This window comes from Nilaparvata lugens, chromosome 3, assembly GCF_014356525.2.
Source record: "Nilaparvata lugens isolate BPH chromosome 3, ASM1435652v1, whole genome shotgun sequence".
Taxonomy (NCBI): domain Eukaryota; kingdom Metazoa; phylum Arthropoda; class Insecta; order Hemiptera; family Delphacidae; genus Nilaparvata; species Nilaparvata lugens.
In genome coordinates this window covers 27,170,862-27,189,721 of record NC_052506.1, presented here as the reverse complement: position 1 = coordinate 27,189,721, position 18,860 = coordinate 27,170,862, and the positions used below count along the sequence as shown (strand labels likewise).

The window sequence follows — 18,860 nt, the reverse complement described above, 5'->3', positions numbered from 1 at the left end:
TGTTTTGTTGTTGATGCTTGTTGGTGATTTCAATTTTGAGAATAGCATAACCTAAATCTGTCAAAATCTAAACAATTTTTAAATTATTTTTATTCATCTTATTTCAAGATGATCTAGCAATAAAAATATTACTTTTTATTCTAGGATTAGGTCAATAGAAACAATTTACCACTGACACTCCAAACTCTGAAAATTGTGCAAATTCAATCTATCTTTCCATCTGAAGATAAAAGCAGATTAAAACTCACTAAAATATTCAAATTGGCAGATATTTTATTGAATCCAGTTGTGAGAAGAATCTTTGATATGCCTCCAATAGAAGTATGAAATTATTCTATGCACTTTATTGCACCTATTAAATTTGTTTATGTCAATCAAGAGAAGCTCTTTTACATCTCTGTAAAAATTTGTGTAGCAATCAATCACATGTAGTCTTGCACCTCCTTTTTCAAGATCTTGTTAATTGCTTCTACACTAATAATGAGCCTCTGTAGCTGTGTAGTTATTGAAGTTTTGAGAACATTCATTTAATCTTTTTTCTAATCGTTACCGTAGGTAGCCTATATCTTTGTGCAGGCTGTAGGGATGTTTAGAACTCAAATCAACTAATCGCGGCTAGACTGGTGTCTTGATACATCAGTAATAACTTTAAATTTAAATAAAAATTCTATAATAGAAAATCAATAGCATACTAAGGGTTGTTAGATCCTCCTCATTATAATCTATAAAAAATTCTATGAGTAGTTTTAGATTGTTCATTTTCATGAATGGTAGTCTAAATTTTTCATTCCGATGAATAGTCTAGATTTCTATTTAAATTTGAAGATTAAACCTTCATTATGTATTAACAATAAAGTAGACTGATGGTAGGAAAGTTTTTTTTTTACTTTCCTTGCCCTATTACCATCGGTAGGTACCGTAAGGAAAGTATTGCTTTCCGAAAAAAATTAAGGTACTCCAATTTCTAAATTTCTATACGTTTCAAGGTCCCCTGAGTTCAAAAAAGTAGTTTTTGGGTATTGGTCTGTATGTGTGTGTGTGTATGTGCTTCTGTGTACACGATATCTCATCTCCCAATTAACGGAATGACTTGAAATTTGAAACTTAAGGTCCTGACAATATAAGGATCCGACACAAACAATTTTGATCAAATGCAATTCAAGATGGCGGCTGAAATGGCGAAAATGTTGTCAAAAACAGGCTTTTATGCGATTTTCTCAAAAACGGCTCCAACGATTTCGATTAAATTTATACCTAAGATAGATTGATAAGTTCTATTAACTGCCACAAGTCTCATATCTAAAAATTTCAGGAGCTCCGCCCCATCTATGGAAAGTTCGATTTTAGATTTCCAATTATCAGGCTTAAGATAAAATTTAAACAAAAAATTTTGAGTGGAAAAGATTAAGCATGAAAATCTCTACAATTAATGTTCAGTAACATTTTCACCTAAAATTGAAAATAAGCACGAAATTCGTGAAAATGTTATTATTTCAAATGCAAACTGTTGGCAACTGTTGATTATATTAAATGATTCACTATGAAGAGATAGCAGACCTCGTATGTCTCCAGCGTTATTGTCCTGTCACCAGCTGGCTCAGATCTTTGGGTATAAGTAGACTTGAGATGCGCGTGCACTCTAGCGGCTGGTGATCAATTTTCATAACGGCAAGGAAAGTTGTGTGAGTGCGCCACACCAGATTTTTAATAATAATTATGGAGTTGTCACAAGCTTCAGACTTATGTTACATTAAAAAATGAACTTCCTGAATCCTGTAATATCCAATATCGTGATCAAGACGAAGGTACAAGTAGGTTACAAGTAGTTTCCTGAATAGATCGTGTCAAGTAATTGAAAAAATGATACATAATTAAACTTATTATTTGACATTTTCAATTAATAATAATTGATGTGTTAATAATTACAATATAGAAATCTATTATTCTATGAGAATAATAACAATGAAAAGTTAAAAAGAGGTTTCGTTACCGTTTTTAATGCCAAATTCACACAAAAGTGGCGTATAACACGGTAGTGGCGCTTAATTTGTTCACTTCCACGCCCTCCTATTGGCTATAAAGTTTTGAAGTATAAACATAAAATATGGTCCAATACATACAGAAGTAAAGTAGGTACGTTGTGCCAAGTCTCTTCTGTTTGTATTGGACTATAGCCTATTATTCTATATTTATATGATAGGAGTGAAAAAATCTCATACTTCTGTGTGAATTGGGCCTAACGCTAAAGGCAAACGCCCAAGCCAAAGCTTATTGGGTGTTAAGAACCACCAAAAAAAGATTTTTTAAATTTATATTTGCTTTTGTTGGCCCCTAGTCCAGGCAATGACTGCTCAAAAAGGGTCTAGAAGGAAAGGTTTTGACCTTGCAGATCTGATTAGAGTAGTAAGGAGATGAATTTAATATAATGAGTTTTATTATATACAAATGCATGACTCCATCACCACTCAAAATTACACATCATATTGGGCGCGAGGCTTTTGAGCTGAGCGTGCAGGATTTTATACAAGCGTATAGAAGCCTTTTATAGGCTTTTTCATACAAGTTAGTTCTGAATTAAAAATTACAACAATAGTAAAAAAGATTATTATTTTTTTATCTATTGGTTCTACGAGTAAAGAGGTGTGTGAGTTTTTGTTTTTTACCAGAAATGACCAATCAGCAACCAGCCTAAGTGTACGTACCCAGTACAGAGGTATAGAGAAGTGGTCAAAGCAAGATACGTCACTGTAAAATAAGTACATTCCGTGTTATGGAAGAGGTGTACATCGACCTCTTCGCTAACTTACATAGCAACAGACAAACGGAGAAAACATCAAACGTCTGCAAGCAGTGGTAATCACACACATCACACGGATGTATGTGTGCGTTGTAACATTCGAACACCTGGAGAGGGATTTTTCCTTCTTCTCTCTGCATACGACGTCCGTCTGTTGATATGTGCGTTTGCATTCAGTCTACTCTACATGACAGAACAAGGATTTCAGTAAGGATGAACGTTGGTAACTTTTAAAAATCTTCAAAACGTGGGTACTCTATTCATTATAACTACCCGTATTTTGTAGGTACCGTATCAAATAGTTATTATGTAGTTATCTGTTTTTGTGGAGAGGAGGAGAGAAAATTGTGAATAGGTGCATCCCTGGACTACTTGAAACATTTCATAGGGTGCACGCATAGTGAGGAGGGAAGAGGTAGAGGAAAGCGAGATAGAGGTACCACCTGTAACACAAATAGCCCACATTTAATGTTATGTACAAGTACGGTAGCCTACCTCATCAGTGTATTCACAAAAATAAATTTTCAATTTCTTTAGGGAGGTGTTGAAGCAGCACGCGAGAATTACATCCTCTTCAATCAGTCTAAGAATGAGCTTTTTAAATTAAATGATGCTTTCAAGATTCTTCAGAGAAAACTGAAATCAAGTTGGAAAATAGTAATGTGAGTATCAGTCGTGATTCTACTACATAATTCTATTTTATCAATTATCTTATTGAAAATTAATATCTATAGATTGTACCAATACCATATTTAAAGTTATGTTGGACTTTGTGCTTCATAATCAGTGGTAGTCCTGCCCGGCAGAAGCCATCTCCTAAGAATCTTCAATATATGTATTCGTTCAATGTCAACAGTCAATTGAATAATCACGAATTTCACTAAAATATGCCATTTTATTTGTAATTCAACTAACTTAAAATAAAATATCTGTCCAGTGTCCTGTAACTCCGATAAGTATTTGAATGGTACTCATCTATACTCTTGTATGATGAAGCTTTCACAAAAGTTTTAGAAAATGTAATCAATATGGCAGAAGATTGCACATCTGTACACCATTCTAGACCTTTTTATTGCGGGTGATGCACACATAAGTTTTTGCCTGTGCTTGGGCAATGGCGAATATGTAATGAATTTATCGCGTGTGTGATTGGTGAGATGATCAAACGTTCTAACCAATGAACCAGGCGGTGATAGAAGACTACAGTTTGTAATTCTCCAAACCACTAGACCTACTTAGTCAGCCGGATCATTAATTATTTGTACATAAAGAGACAAACTAAAACTAAAGAATTAAATTAAATCAATCCCAAAAATTCTATCATTTTAGACAGAATAGCACTCAATTTTCAAAGTGATGCAGCGCTTTCTTTAATTTCAGAAATAATGATGAGGTAACAAATGAGGTCCTTTACGGGGTGTCGATACTCATCTTGGCTGGCCCAAGAGAAAAGTTCACAGAGAATGAGTTTAATGTGATGAAAAAGTATCTAGAGACAGGAGGTAGTATATTTGTGATGTTGGCAGAAGGAGGAGAAAAAAAATTTGAGACAAACATCAATTTCCTTCTGGAGGAATACGGGATCATGATAAATAGTGGTAAGTTTGTCAGTGAAAGCTAGCTGCTTGAAAATTATGTTATCTAGTGGATACAAAAGATTAAACTTGGTTCATCTTACCAAATATAATTGAAAGAGGAATAAAATTAAATTTATTTATAAGATATTGTGAAATTTAAAGCATAGATACATGGAGATGCCCCTGAGAATGTACAGTGATGTTTATGAATGTACATCTTTACGGTTTGGTGATCTAAACTACTTACAAGAATGAGCGACAGGTTTCGGGGTACTTTTTATTGGTGATATTTTTTACGTTCAACAATTACATAACCTTCATCTGTAAAATTTATAGAAATTAGGAAAAAAGAAGTTTTGATCGATGGATGTTTCTTGTTTCTTATTGTATTGAATAAATAAATAGAATAAATTATCTCCAAATATCAATTTTTGAGAAAAAATTTCCATTAAAAAAACTACTCGAATAATTTTTTCAGATTGTGTTGTACGGACTCATTACTACAAGTACTTCCATCCCAAGGAGTGCCTGATAGTGGACGGAATCATAAACAAGAGTATGCTGGCTCTAGCCAATGGTGAAAGCAGCAAAGAAGAGCAGTGAGCTATAATCATTTTCATTATTTATTCATAAAGAAATTTTCAAGTGTTGCCTACTTTTCAATGCTGGGAATTAGCTGGCCATTCATCAGCAAAATTAGAATTCTTTATTTCCTGAAAGATTATTGAATTCGCTAATTTAAATTAGACCCATTTCAAGTTGAATCTAACCGAGTCCATTCCAAGATGAATCAAGTCCTAATGTCAACAGAGTTACCGAACAAACACAGTAATTATGATATCGTTGAGACGTAACATCTAAGCGTCCAATAAAAGTTGAAGATGAATAAAAAAGTTATAAGATTATAAAAAACAAATATTTTCATTTTCAGTAGAACCGAACTGATATTGGTTCAATTTCGAGAAAAACTAGTATGATTGCTCAATGCTCACTACTCAATCATTCGAACTTGTAGCTAAACGTGATAATAACATTTTTCTCTGTGATAACTTTTGACTGTAACAATGAATAACTGATAGTTCTAAAATTCTAGACCGATCACTTTCCTGTATCCTTATGGAGCGACTCTGAACGTCGCCGCCCCAGCGGTTGCAGTGTTATCATCTGGAAATGCTGTTTTTCCATTAAATCGGCCACTACTTGCTTTCGTCACTCAAACTTCACCAAAGAATAGTGCTGGTAAATGTTCCAAGTTCAATACATTTTTGTTAAATTTTTATTTAAAGTGCCCATGAATTAATCACACCAATAATACGCTAGCTAACCAATTGAAGTTACTAAATTGAATATATATCCAAACATTATTATTGGAATAATATATCTTGAAATTATCTCTTCCACTATTTTTCTTCGATGAAAGAGAGCTTTATTAGTAATTCTCTCTGGTAACAAATATAGGTCCACTGTTGAAGAAAAAAGAGAAGTGGACAATTGTTTCATAAAGCATATCTTAACAACTTTGAAGCTACATTGAATTCTTCCAGCATGTCTTTAATTTTTCCAGAAGTGATAAATGGAAAATTGGCAGTATTAGGCTCTGCACATGTTCTGACAGATAAATATGTTGAGAAGGAGGAAAACGACAAGATACGATCAATTATTTTTGGGTTCCTCACGAACCCTGCAGCTGCTATTAATGGAACTGATACAGAGGAACTTGAGGTAAGAGATAGATATTCGCCTTTGATGTTCTTCTACTAAACAATATGTTCATTGAGAAATATTGTATAAATTATAAACTTGATAATCTGTCAATGAAAACTCATCCAAGACTATCAATCAATAATTGATAAATCATTGCTAATTATTAGCAGGTAACCCGTGCTTTGCAAGGGCCTAATTATTATAAACTTGACCTACTGAAATCTTGAAGAATTTAAAATAGACCTATAACCATCCTCTGTAAATTAAGAATCTATGCAAAATTTCAAGTTAATCAGTCCAATAATTCAGGCGTGATGATGTCATTCGTGAATTTCCTGTCCCGTACGTGTGTAAGCGAATTCTTTCCCTTATTATATTATAGATGAGTAGAGGAGTTTATGATTTTCAGTAATACTTGAACTAAGAACACTATTATCAAACTGTAATAAAAGTGTCTTTCATGTTATTGTCAGTTTATAGGTACGGTATTTCATCAACAGTCAATGGCTACCATTTTCCAATTGTGATAATCCATTTTTTTAGATAGTCGATTATACAATGGTGCCAGATGTGGGTCTATTATCAGAGCGTCCTAGAGGCTATCTGCAGGAATCGTTTGAAGACATTCCTCTCGACTACACACAACTTTTCGATCAAAAGCTGTACTCTGTGAACATGGACAAGGTCCCTGTTCTGTTGGATGCATTCAAAACGCTCAACGTTAAGCACGAGCCTCTGAGACTCATACCACCTCAGTTTGAGTCACCATTGCCACCTCTTCAAGCAGCCGTAAGTCATCAATTATATTCATTCATGAAACGTTTTGAGAAAATGAAAGTAATAGTCCAGTCACTATAATATACATTGGTGATAGCAATTTATATTGTAGTTTTGATTTTTTAATATATTGTTCTGATACATAAGAGAAGTCCAGAACCAATTTTTTTCATACAAAATTTCCTTGTGCTAGATACAGGATAGCCCAAAACCTCGTATTTTCGGCTCATTTTTCCAGTTTTCAGTTATTTCCGCCTTTTTTTAGATTATGAAATTCTTAATAAAATAAGATCACTCGGGATTCTCCACCTTTAATGAGTACTAAGTTACAATTTTCCAAAAATTAGTAGAATTTAAAGGAAAAAAATCAATTTTGATGGATTTGAGTTTTTAATCAACAATATCTTCTGATTGTTACCATTTAAATTTCAAATTCCCTTTGGGCGTAATTTTGTGCTCTACAATTTGAGACCAGGTAGAGCGCTCAATCACATGTAGATTTCCAGGTACACCTGACAAAAATACTACTTGTATTTTGAAAAAAACTTAATTTTTAGCTTCAATCATCACCACCAACTTGACTTCATTTCCATCACATTGAGATTTCGCACAGTGATATAAGTCCATAAGATCATGCTCTATGAGAATCACCCATTAGATGCACTCAATTTAGTGGAGAGGCGTGCATAAGGACACCTCAAGGATCAAACTTTCAAATACTCATAACTTTTGACAAAATTTTGAGTTCAAAATTTTTTGAAAATTAAAATTGTAACGTGATAAAAATTTTCGGCTCTAAATTTATTGTTTAAAAATTTAATATTTTCTAAATATTTGGCTCAGTGGTTATGTGTTTTGTTTTGGTTTTATGTGTTTGGACTTTATAACATCAAAGAGAACTGTATTTCAATGTGAAAAGTGTAAATTTATAGTATTGTGCTCACTATAACCTTAGTGTCCGGTTTCCAAATGAGGAACTTTGGACTATATTCGGCGAGGTGGAACTACCCTTGGGTCTCCCCACCATCAAAGCCATACGCTAATAATAATAATAACACAAAGATCGGATATAATCGTACTACAGCTCATTCTTTTCGGCTCGTCAAGGCAGTTCAAAGTCATGCATCATAAGTCGAATTCGGACGAAAAATAAAAAGTCATCCTTAAGTGTACTTTAACCAGTATTTCAGTACACAAAAAATACTATAGGTATCAGGTTCAAAAGCTTGAAAGTTCTATGATCTTTGAAGAAGGGACGATTTGTAGCATCTCACTGTAAACAGTATTCACTGTTGTAAAATGTTTTAAATATTAGGACTTTGTAGTAAATAGATCAGTCTGAATTTCTCTATCAATCAGGTTTGTTTTTTTTAATTTAATGGATCTATATTTCACTTTTATACCAGCCCCCATATTTCTGCTTCTGTTTGCCTTTTCACTCTGAGAATATTCTTTTAAACCTGGAAGTTACTTCCACTGAATAGGAAAAATTACAATCCTTTGAACAGTAGAACAGATTTAATCCAACAGTTGAACAGATTCAATCCAACAGTTAAACAGATTCAATCCAACAGTTGAACAGATTCAATCCAACAGTTGAACAGATTCAATCCAACAGTTGAACAGATTCAATCCAACAGTTAAACAGATTTAATCCAACAGTTGAACAGATTCAATCCAACAGTTGAACAGATTCAATCCAACAGTTGAACAGATTCAATCCAACAGTTGAACAGATTCAATCCAACAGTTGAACAGATTCAATCCAACAGTTAAACAGATTTAATCCAACAGTTGAACAGATTCTCCCTGACCTCATTTCCCAACTTTTATAACAATGAGACCTTTACCAAAAGAATATTTCTCCTCTATATGAGTTTGGGCCTCAAAACCCTTTGCCTTACAATTCAAGTGCCTCCTCCACAGTTGAAATGGTTATTAAATGATTAGTCTGCTCACCCCTCTCCTCATTATCAGTTTTACACCAGCAAACAAGCTTTGTGATCCATAATAATGAATTGTGTCACCTGGTCATATGGGACATAGCCTATATATGAATCATATATTTATCTCATATTGATCAGGATTTTAGAGTTTTAAATTAGAAAAGTTTAATGAACAGTGTTTTTGTCTTTGAACAATTTTTGTCATCGACAGAAGGATTGTTTATTTCATTTGTTGTCAAAATTAACTTAGCTTCTCTTTTGTTTTTAATAACAAACGTGCCGCTTGTGCGTCTGATAAAAATATGTATTTGAAATGGCTTCATGTTTGGCATTGACTGAGTTATATTTGATACCCAAAATTTTACTTTTGGGCAGTCTGTCAGTGTGAGGGTGTGTGAGCTTGTTCGATAGGACTGTGAGTAAAGTCCGGCTGTTCTGGTGAAGGGGATAGATTTTGTTCTTGTTTTATAATACAGTTTTCCTGTCACAGTTCGGGCAGTTTAAAGAGAATTGTATTATTAAATAGGAGGGGATCTGAACCACTTCATTAGATCAGTTATTTTGATTTTTAATTAATAATTAACGTCGCGTTTCTACCAGTGGATGCCAAAGTGGGAAGCCATTTTCATAAAGGTAGGTGACTATTGAGTCATTGTTCTTAAATTTTTCATAACCACAACAAATGAATCCTCACTAGCAGCAAAGCGAGTAGCCCTTGAAATATTCATCTGATTATTATTATTTCGTAATTTCTAATTATAATTCTAATTTTGTAATAAATAATTTATTGTTTTGTTTTAAATATCAAAAACCTGTACGATCTTTTCTTGTGTTTTTTAATTCATTTTCCCACCCTTACATATTGCTTACATATTTGGTGGAGGCTTTACCTGCCGTTCCATATCGTGCTTACAATTGGTATTGAGGTTTTATGATCAGCATATAATCAAATTTTTATGAAAGTGATGATTTTCAATGTTGCAGGTATTTCCTCCAGCTTTCAAGGACCTGCCCCATCCAGCTCTGGAGCTGTTTGATTTGGAGGATGCATTCAGTTCAGAACGAGCAAGATTATCACAGCTTGCAAATAAATGCTTATCAAGCAACCAAAGGGGCATTCGAAAGACTGGTACATCATCCGATGATGAAATAAATGATATAAAATACTTCATCAAAGAGGCAGGCCGCATTTTAGGAGTTGGGTCAGCCCAGGATGATGCGGCCAAGGTTTTGCATTCTGTGGCGCTGCACATTGCTGAATTTAAAAAAGAAATGAGTGTGGCTCAGCATTAACCTTGTTACCTGTCAATGGATTCATGTTTGAATATTATCCTAAAATGTTTCATTAATTCCGTTCTTTCAACCTACTGACATTCTGAGAAACTTATTGAATATTTTGAAAATCATTTTGACGCGACTATATGTCGTCAATCGCACGCACTGCAGCTACATTTGTCGCCTGGCAACAAGTAATCAACCTCTAGCTGTATAATGTACAAGAGGACTGTCGTTGTTAAGTGTACTACAATTTATGTTCACTAATAATATTAATGGTAACAATTTTTTCATTCAGCATTATTACAAAAGGTATAGAATAAGGAAAGTGAGAATGTAGTAATTCTTGAATAGAATAAAAGTTGCAGATTATTTGCCAGTGCAAAAGAATAAAAAGAGTCTGGTTATAAGTTTCTAGTTAAAATCTGTAACCATAAATAATAAATACGTAGAATGGAATATCATTTCTCCACTTCACAAATACACTTCACGTTTAACGCTTTTATGTTCATTGTCACGAGCTGGATGGTAACAAAAATGATAGGATGTTGCACTATGCAACATCTATTTATAAATACCATTTCAATCCACCCTGCTGCTGAATATGAACGTTTCATATTTTTCTAATGTTATTTCTCAACTGTAATTTTTATGCCTTGATAATAACTTTATTCAAGTGAATGGACAATAAGATTATATTGACTTGTGCATTGCTGCTCGGCAACAAATGTATCCGCATGTGAGCGAGATAGTTTAAAAGCAATTGCTATGTCGTCTTGTCAAAACGATTGGCTGGCAGTATGTGCAGTATATTACGTAATTTGTATGTATTGATATTTAAAAAAAAACAACTTATTCTTGAATTGAAGCACCCGTTGCTAATATACTCTTATGTTATATTCAGCACAGAATGAATAATTTAATTACAAATAAGATGTACTATATTTAATCAAATAAATGTTAAACATGATTTAAAACAGAATTTCCAATTCTATTTTTACCTAAAAAATGAATTATCACAATGGCATAAGATGGTAATCTAGTATTCCATGGATGAATAAATACCAGAGAGTTCATATAAGCTGTATATCTCCATTCTTAAGAAGATGAAAAACGCACTGGTAAGGTAGAATGTGTTGAGTATTCTCTTCTAATACGACTTCTTCTTCTCGACCTTCCACGTAGTCTGGAACCATAACGGTTGACTCTTTCTTTACCTGCGAAAATGATTAAGGTTATTACAACATAATATGAACATCTTCACATTCAGTTATTATTAGCGTATGGCGTATATAGACGCACGCAAATACATATTCAAAGAAAAATCTGGCCATCAGACCGTTGTCAGGTTGATACAATACTGTAAATACATTAAATAATACTATAAATAAATTTAATTCTTATGTAAAGGTTGTCAATATAGTAAAGTGATTGTGTAGAAGCCGAAATATGATAATTTAAATTGCCTTGGTAGGCACGTAGATTTCTGATAATATGCTTCATCGTCTATCTAGCCTCTCCACAATCACAAGCAGGGGAGGGTAAACTACCCCAGTCATTGAGAGAAGCCCCACATCTCCCGTGGCCACTTCTAACCCTGTTGAGGACCGTTCACGTCTGTCTTGCAGTTCAAATCCAGCCACATTTACTCCAACTGAATAGCCAAAGCAGATGCTGAGGAAGATATTTTTCATCCACTCTTCCTCCCAGCTCGCTCTTATGGAAAATTTTGATTGCTAAGTTGCTCTGCCTTGGCGCGCATGGGAGGATGTTGACTAACTGATTACCCAAATCCAGAAGAGCTCCATATTCTCCATGGATTGGAAGTGCCCTTTTACTCTTCATCATTTCGTATTCATGAACAAGAGCAGACGATCTAAGCAGCCCCGGTGGGCCAATATTGCTGAGAACTCAGAGCAAATATATGGGGGTGCTTCTAATTACTGTTCACATTCAGTAATAAAGTGGATTGAAAAGACATTTTAAAATGAATCTTGCATAACGCAACAATATAATTTTTGTTATTTGTGGGCACTTATACATATCACCACTGATTTAATGAACATCCGTTTGTGGTAAAAAAAACGATCAACAACACTATTTCGAATAAGAATGATAAAGTGCAATAATATAGACTCATATGAGTTTTTTCACAAACTAATCTTTCGTTCTTTCCCATACGTTATTTTCAACTAATCTCATACAACGATATTATTAGAATACATTATTGAACTAATTAAGTAAATTAGGTGAAAATAGTTGCATATATATTAGCACAACCATGCAACATCTGGACTTTCAACATTACCCAAAATCTTAATAATCATTAAATCGCAATCTGTTGACAGATTACACATTAAAAACAATTGGTATTAGTTTAGTCATTGTCATGGCTAAGTTTTACTACTATAGTATCATAGGAAAATATCATTTATATTCAAACTCCTTATTATCTTTGACTGTATCATTTTCAGATATTCCTGACTATGGGTTAAAATATAGTAGAGCTGTAAAGGTAGAGTGAAGCTTGAGCTACAATCCCCGCTCCACTATGTTTTGACATAATTTTGACATTAATTTTGAACACTCTCAGCTGCCTTTACCGTTTTTCTACGCTGTAACTTTTATAAACTCTTGGCGATCACGAATAAAAGACAAAATCTAGATAAGAATCAAATGCATAGTGTTTTTGAGGATCTTACTTTAATGAATACTGGTGTATCAAGATCTGGCTCCAGCATGGCATCCTGCAACTTGAATCCACCAGCATACGTGGGAATTTTACTAGTCACAGAGGACAAAAGTTTGTTGCAATGGTTTACGTATTCATTGGCAAATTTTCGTTCACCCACTGACAACAGACACTGGCCGATAGCATCATCTTCTTCAAGGATTTTAACAGCGTTCATTTCGATTTTATCGACACGAGTGCGCAGGTAGTTATTGAGTAGGAACTGCATCCTTTGCAGCTCAAAACGATGAATGCCACGTCGAATGTCACTCTTCTCCAGCTGGTGGAGATTCTCCTCCATCTGAGAGACCTGCTCCATCATGCAGTCGGCGTATTCGCCCAGGTGGGTCATCAGCTCGGGACTGAGCCGCTCGTTCATCCACCCCTCAGTCAGCAGGCCGACCAACTCGTTGGGAGACAGCACGTCATCATCACCGCCAGCGTCAGCACTGTCCTCTTCCCAAAGCATCTTCCAAACCTACCAACAGATCAACACATCTTTATTGAAACCACCACAAGATGTCTTTTCTACTTGAATAGTTCACACAAAATTCAGGTTTTATATGTTTCTCTCCTTCTTTGGTATGTTCATCTCCTAACTACTACTCACGCGAAATTCCGGTTTTCTCCGAAATCTTCTAACTTCTAACTTTTCAAAAATTGTCGCATATTTTTTGTCATCTTCACCCCCTATATTTTAGTAATCACTGCCTGAACTTTTATAAATTGAGTAGTTTGAAACTAAATTCTAAGAAGTTTATAAGAATATGATAGGTTTGATGATAGTGGAATATTATCAAGTGTAATAATCATGGAAGAATTCAAATCACCTCAGTGGATCAAAATGGATGATGGTTCAAATGTCAAAGCTGTAGCTATGGAAGATTTATTGGACAGTTTTATTCTTCAAATTTCCTTCTTCTATTTAGTTTTTTGGTCAATATTTGCAGTAGCAGCAGTCCTTAGTTCTGTTTATATAGCTTTTATTGGATAACGGTATTTGAAACAATTTTTATACTGTACGTATGGGTTTGGTTGAACTACAGAGTTAGAATGGACATAATTGGGTCTCACCTCAATTACTTTGGATAAAGTCTTGTTTGTTCCAGATTGAAATGTTATCTGTTTGCAATTGGTAATGTTGTGAATAAGGGTTGGGCTATATTATAATGAATCATAATAAGTATGAATGTAAATATAAAATGTCAAAATTGATTATAAATGATACCTCTGCCATTGCAAAGCCTCAGGATAAGATGTTTGTGATGTTATTACGTTTTCAAGTTGTTCAACAACCAACAGTAGTCGAAATTTGCCAACTTGGCATGAGCGCCTAGGGTATCAAATTGCACAGGTTAAAAAACATTGAAAAGTAATAGAATTAATTTCTTCTAAAATTATAAGCATAATCAATTCATATCTTTTTTATAAGGTAATCAGCACAGATTTTCATTCAGACAGAACTCAAGTAGAACATTCATAGCTTGTGAGTTGATACATGTTGATTTATGTTGTGAATTGGAGATGAAGTCATAGGGGGAGTCTAGATATTTCATGTTAGTTTAAGAGGATAATTTGAACTTCAGAGTAGTATATTTTCTTAAAAAATTAGGTTTATGTAAAACAAAAATTATTTCTTGTATTTCCGTAATATATGACAGGAAATGATTTTGAAGTCTCAAGATTGTACAATCGCAGAGGAATTGTAAATGAGAAAGTTATGAAATTCTTCGAGAAAAATATATGTTTTCATTATAAAACTGTTGTTTATAATGGCAAAGAAGCAGAATAGCAAAAGTTTGAAAGAGATATGAGAGCAATTATTAGAGAAGCAGCTAGAACTATGCTGCAGGATAAAAAACCAGAAATATTTTTTTTAGGCTGACGCATTAAGCACGGCAGTTAACAAAAAGCTTGATGAAAACTATCTAAATGTAACCGGTGATATCTTTGTCGCATGACTTAGTTAAAATTACAAAATATGAAATATATAAGAATACATATGTGGTTGGATGGACATTCTTGCAGTCTATCTCACCGCTGCGCACCAATGTAAACTGAGGGGGTGTTTCTTCTCTTCCATAATATTAACTAAAATTATACTATCAAATCTCTATTTGAATCCTTGATTGGTTGGGAGCTTTTAGTGAATTCGTTCATTCAAATTCACAGATTATCACCATTATTAAATTTAATTGTCACCTATTTTAGCAACTAGCAACTACGAGCCAGGAACTTCAATGAAAAATACATTTAAAATTTAACCTCATGTTTATTGAATTAAAAGAACGAATCAATGGAAATCATGCTACATGTCAATTTTTCAAACAAGGTTACTCAGTAATTGATTCAGAAAATAAGTTTCAATTTCAATCTATACATTTTGGGAACCTGCTAACCTGCTGCATTCAATTTTGAGTCTCGGTCATTCTATGAAACTAAATTTTGAGCTTAATAAAAAAAAACAACAAAAGTTCTGCACTCACAATTTTAACTATTCAGACTTCGACTTGGGAGAGACACAACATACAACACTCAATATACGACTTAAGAAGACTTCACTACACTTTACTAAGATTCAGCCACGCAATTCATCACCTAATTCTACTTCTACTAATTTTATCGGTTTCTTCTTCAAACTAGATCAAAATTTCTGATAATATAACGAGAACTTGTGAATTTGTCCCTCTGAATGGAAAACAGATCCATTCAGGGGACCGAGGCTCACACACCGTTACTTGTTTTCCCGGTTACGTCTCAATTCGAACTGGGGCCCTTTCACTGAAAATTATTCTTCCTCCACGAGCCTAACTTTCAGTGGAAAAGCCAAAGTTTCAAAAAGGTCAATGCCCTTACAATAATTCCTAAAACAGTAGCTTTTTCGATATGAAATTGAAATTTTATTTGAAAAATGCAGGAAAATTGCTTTAATTTCGACAACTAAGTAACAAGTTGGCAAATTCAATAAAAACATGGTCAAATCTCACAATGTTCAAAAAATCTCATGTTCAACATAAAGTAAAAATCAAAGTTCATTCAGTTCAATAACCTGAAAAAATAAAAGATACACAGAAAAAACAACCACAATAATATCCACTCTATATCACACTATTACATAAACATTTTCGAGTCAGAAGTATTGGAACATATTCGTTCTGGTAGACAGAGTGTTACTTGCTGGATCACAAGCAGGTAGATAGGTGCTACTTCAAAGGAGAACATGTCAGGGGTCGGTGCTTGGACCTTTGCTGTTCATGATTATGATCAATGATCTGAGACTGAAAGACTCAAACCTTCTCATTGAAGATGATTTCACAATCACCGGTAACGGTGATGGACAAACAGCGGCAGGATTGAGAATGCAGCTACACTTTGCTGAGGCCAGGGACTGGTTCTCGGCGAATAAGCTCAATGAAGGAAAGACCCAAAAGGTGATGTGTACTCTTGGCAGCACAGATCTTAACCAGGCACCTGTCACCCTCCTTGGACTCAATATTGATCCAAATCTGCCTGGGAGCATCATATTCTTGGAGTGTGCAAGAAGCTGTCAAGAGTCATATATCTTTTCAAAGAGTTGAGAGGGCTGCTAAGAATCAAGTGATTGTTTATATCATGCAGTTTTTGGTAGCCGCTTACAGTATAGTACCGTATCCTGATCTGGTGTCATTCATCACTTGCCAGATACATTCTACTGCTCCAAAAGAAAGCTCTTCGAATCATCACATATAGCAAGTATGATGAACATTGCCAGCCGATCTTACACAGATTGGGCATTCACACAGTCACTTCACTGCTATATCTGAGGAGCGAAATTGCAACGCTACAGCAGAGGAAGCGCACTCCTACAACGCGCAGAGGAGGACGAATTTGAATGTGTCACGCTGTTGCTTGTCAAAGGTGAGAGACTGATTCATAGTGCTGGCACTGAGGATGTTTACTTAACCACTTACCAGAGTCGGTGCGGGTGTGTCCAGAAAATGTCTTCAGGTATTTCCCTTCTTCTCCTTATAATTTGGAACATTTTATTTCTAGAATGGCACTTTTCCATTGACTTAGCTTTCTGCCATTATTTCTTTCTTTTTCTATCTGTAGGCCTTCCTCAGCATTATTCTCAGCTTACTTCTTAGGCCAACCCAAGGTGTGATGTGGACCGTGCTGATGGGTGGTGCTTTTATATGGTGTCTCTAACGGTGCCTGCAGAATATCAGGCGCCCTCCTGTATCATGTAGTATTATCCTTGCCTGGACATGCGGGGCTCTGTCTAGGTTGACTCCACTTCCCTAGCTGTTCGTGGGAACCAAATGAACAAACCAACCCCAAGGCAACTCAAGAAGTTGCCTTGCCTTCAAAACCAATGGGATCTGCCCCATCAGGGAAGGTTCCTCAATCTGAAATGGGTGCTTCAGGAACACAGTAGGTTCCGTTGCACTCTTATCTTGAGGCTATCGAAATTGAGAAGGCTTCTACTGATCAAGACATGTATGATGTAAGCTCAATCACACCATCCCAACTGAACAGGGAGGATGAGCTTTAGAAAAGTCCAGGAAAGCAAGAATCTACAGGAATGCCTTAGGATGTAATAGAGCAACCGAGCAGTTTGCGGGTGGAGGACCAAACCTTACCACTCGTCAAAGAAGGGCGCCCATTCAGGCAAAACTTCTTGGGAAAGGTGAGGCTTTTGACCCTGCAAAGTTTTGAAGAGGCAAAAAGAAAAAGGAACACTATGTTCATTATGTTTTTTAAAAAGCAAAAACCCAAGAGACCAGAGATGGGTAAAACTCCAGGCACAAATGTGGGTCAAGAGGCTGTATTGAGGGTGGCCAGGTGCCCAAGAGGCAATTGGGCGACCCCTCTCTCAGCGGAAGGATATACAAAAAAAAGGCCAGGAGCTCACGTAGGTCACGAGTTTGCGGATGGAGAGACCAAACCTTACCACTGCTCAAGGAAGGGCGACCATTCAGGCAAAACTTCTGTGGGAGGTGAGGCTTTTGACTCTACAAAGTTTCGAAGGGGCTAAAAGAAAAAACCAAAAGACCAGAGATGGGTAATAGACCAGAGATAGGCACAAATGTGGGCTGAGTCAAGAGTGGCCAGGCGCCCAAGAAGCAATTTGGCGAGCCCTTCCTCGGCGGAAGGACCTACAAAGAAGGCCAAGAGTAGAACTCAGGTAGATCACGAGACCAATCAGTCTGAAGAGACTTCCAAGCATATCACACTGGATTGCGAGAGACTAGAGGCAAGGAGAAGTACTCTTTTTGGCTGCAAGCAGCCAGGTGATGAATGAGATGCTGGAATAGGAGAAAAAACACTTGGATCTTGTAAAGGACACATGTATTGGTTCGCCCAACTAACTTACTTAAAGGGACACACAATAAGCTCCGGTTGGGTTTTTGAACCGTTGGATCCTTGAATCCGCCTCTTCAAACATAACATGTAAATAATATTGAATAGTCTATAAAAAAAATATTAAATAGTTGTTCTTCTAAAACTCTTTTTAGTATTAAACGGCAAACTAGTTTATGTACACAAAGAGTGGGCTATATATTTTATTTTCATAACTCACCAAATTAAAAGAAATTTGTAGGTTAGATGTTTACGACACTGTTGAATCAATATTATTACAGCTAAAATTCAAACAATATCACTTTTTAAAAATTGACATTTATCTGATCTACATTTAACATACCATAAATAAATTATGAAAACAAATTTAAAACACACATCACAAAAGTTCTACGTTCTGAGTTTATGGTTAAGTTGAAGAAACTGAAACGACAACAAAAACAAAACAAAAATTAAGCGGGAAACTTTGCATTATCGCATCCTCAAAACTCATACGGTGACCGTATTGCCTCAAACGAACGCCTCGACGAAGAAGTGTTCGTCCATCAGTACGCGTCCCACACATTCCTCGGCATTCAAAAAGCAAATAATGAGGCGTGTTTAGAGACAGGGAATGCACAGCTAACACGTTCCTGTCTGAAGTCGCGTTCAGACAGGGAATGTAGAGTCTGTCCAGACTGCCATGAGCCCTGAAAGATTAAGCCGACCCT

General features: G+C 35.3%; 2 protein-coding genes across 4 annotated transcripts; one reads left to right on the top strand and one right to left on the bottom strand.

Moving 5' to 3' along the window:
• Positions 1-11,058, top strand: LOC111064500 (intraflagellar transport protein 52 homolog). 2 transcript variants are annotated; one of them, XM_022352278.2, is made up of 8 exons: positions 1-321; positions 3,335-3,459; positions 4,178-4,395; positions 4,853-4,973; positions 5,468-5,613; positions 5,939-6,096; positions 6,622-6,867; positions 9,786-11,058. In XM_022352278.2, the coding sequence occupies exons 1-8, from the start codon at positions 307-309 to the stop codon at positions 10,092-10,094; spliced, it is 1,338 nt and encodes a 445-aa protein (XP_022207970.2). In that variant the 5' UTR covers positions 1-306; the 3' UTR covers positions 10,095-11,058. The 2 variants fall into 2 exon arrangements, with proteins under 2 accessions (XP_022207970.2, XP_039279375.1); XM_039423441.1 differs by having other exon boundaries at positions 2-321; positions 5,942-6,096.
• LOC111064589 (DNA replication complex GINS protein SLD5) lies at positions 11,000-18,738 on the bottom strand. Of its 2 annotated transcripts, none has more exons than XM_022328135.2 (3): positions 18,371-18,738; positions 12,779-13,285; positions 11,000-11,293 (listed from the first exon to the last, which is right to left on the bottom strand). In XM_022328135.2, exons 2-3 carry the CDS (start codon positions 13,274-13,276, stop codon positions 11,150-11,152), a joined length of 642 nt encoding a protein of 213 aa, XP_022183827.1. In that variant the 5' UTR covers positions 13,277-13,285; positions 18,371-18,738; the 3' UTR covers positions 11,000-11,149. The 2 variants fall into 2 exon arrangements, with proteins under 2 accessions (XP_022183827.1, XP_022208069.1); XM_022352377.2 differs by having other exon boundaries at positions 18,494-18,618.
• Between the last annotated feature and the right edge of the window lie 122 nt (positions 18,739-18,860).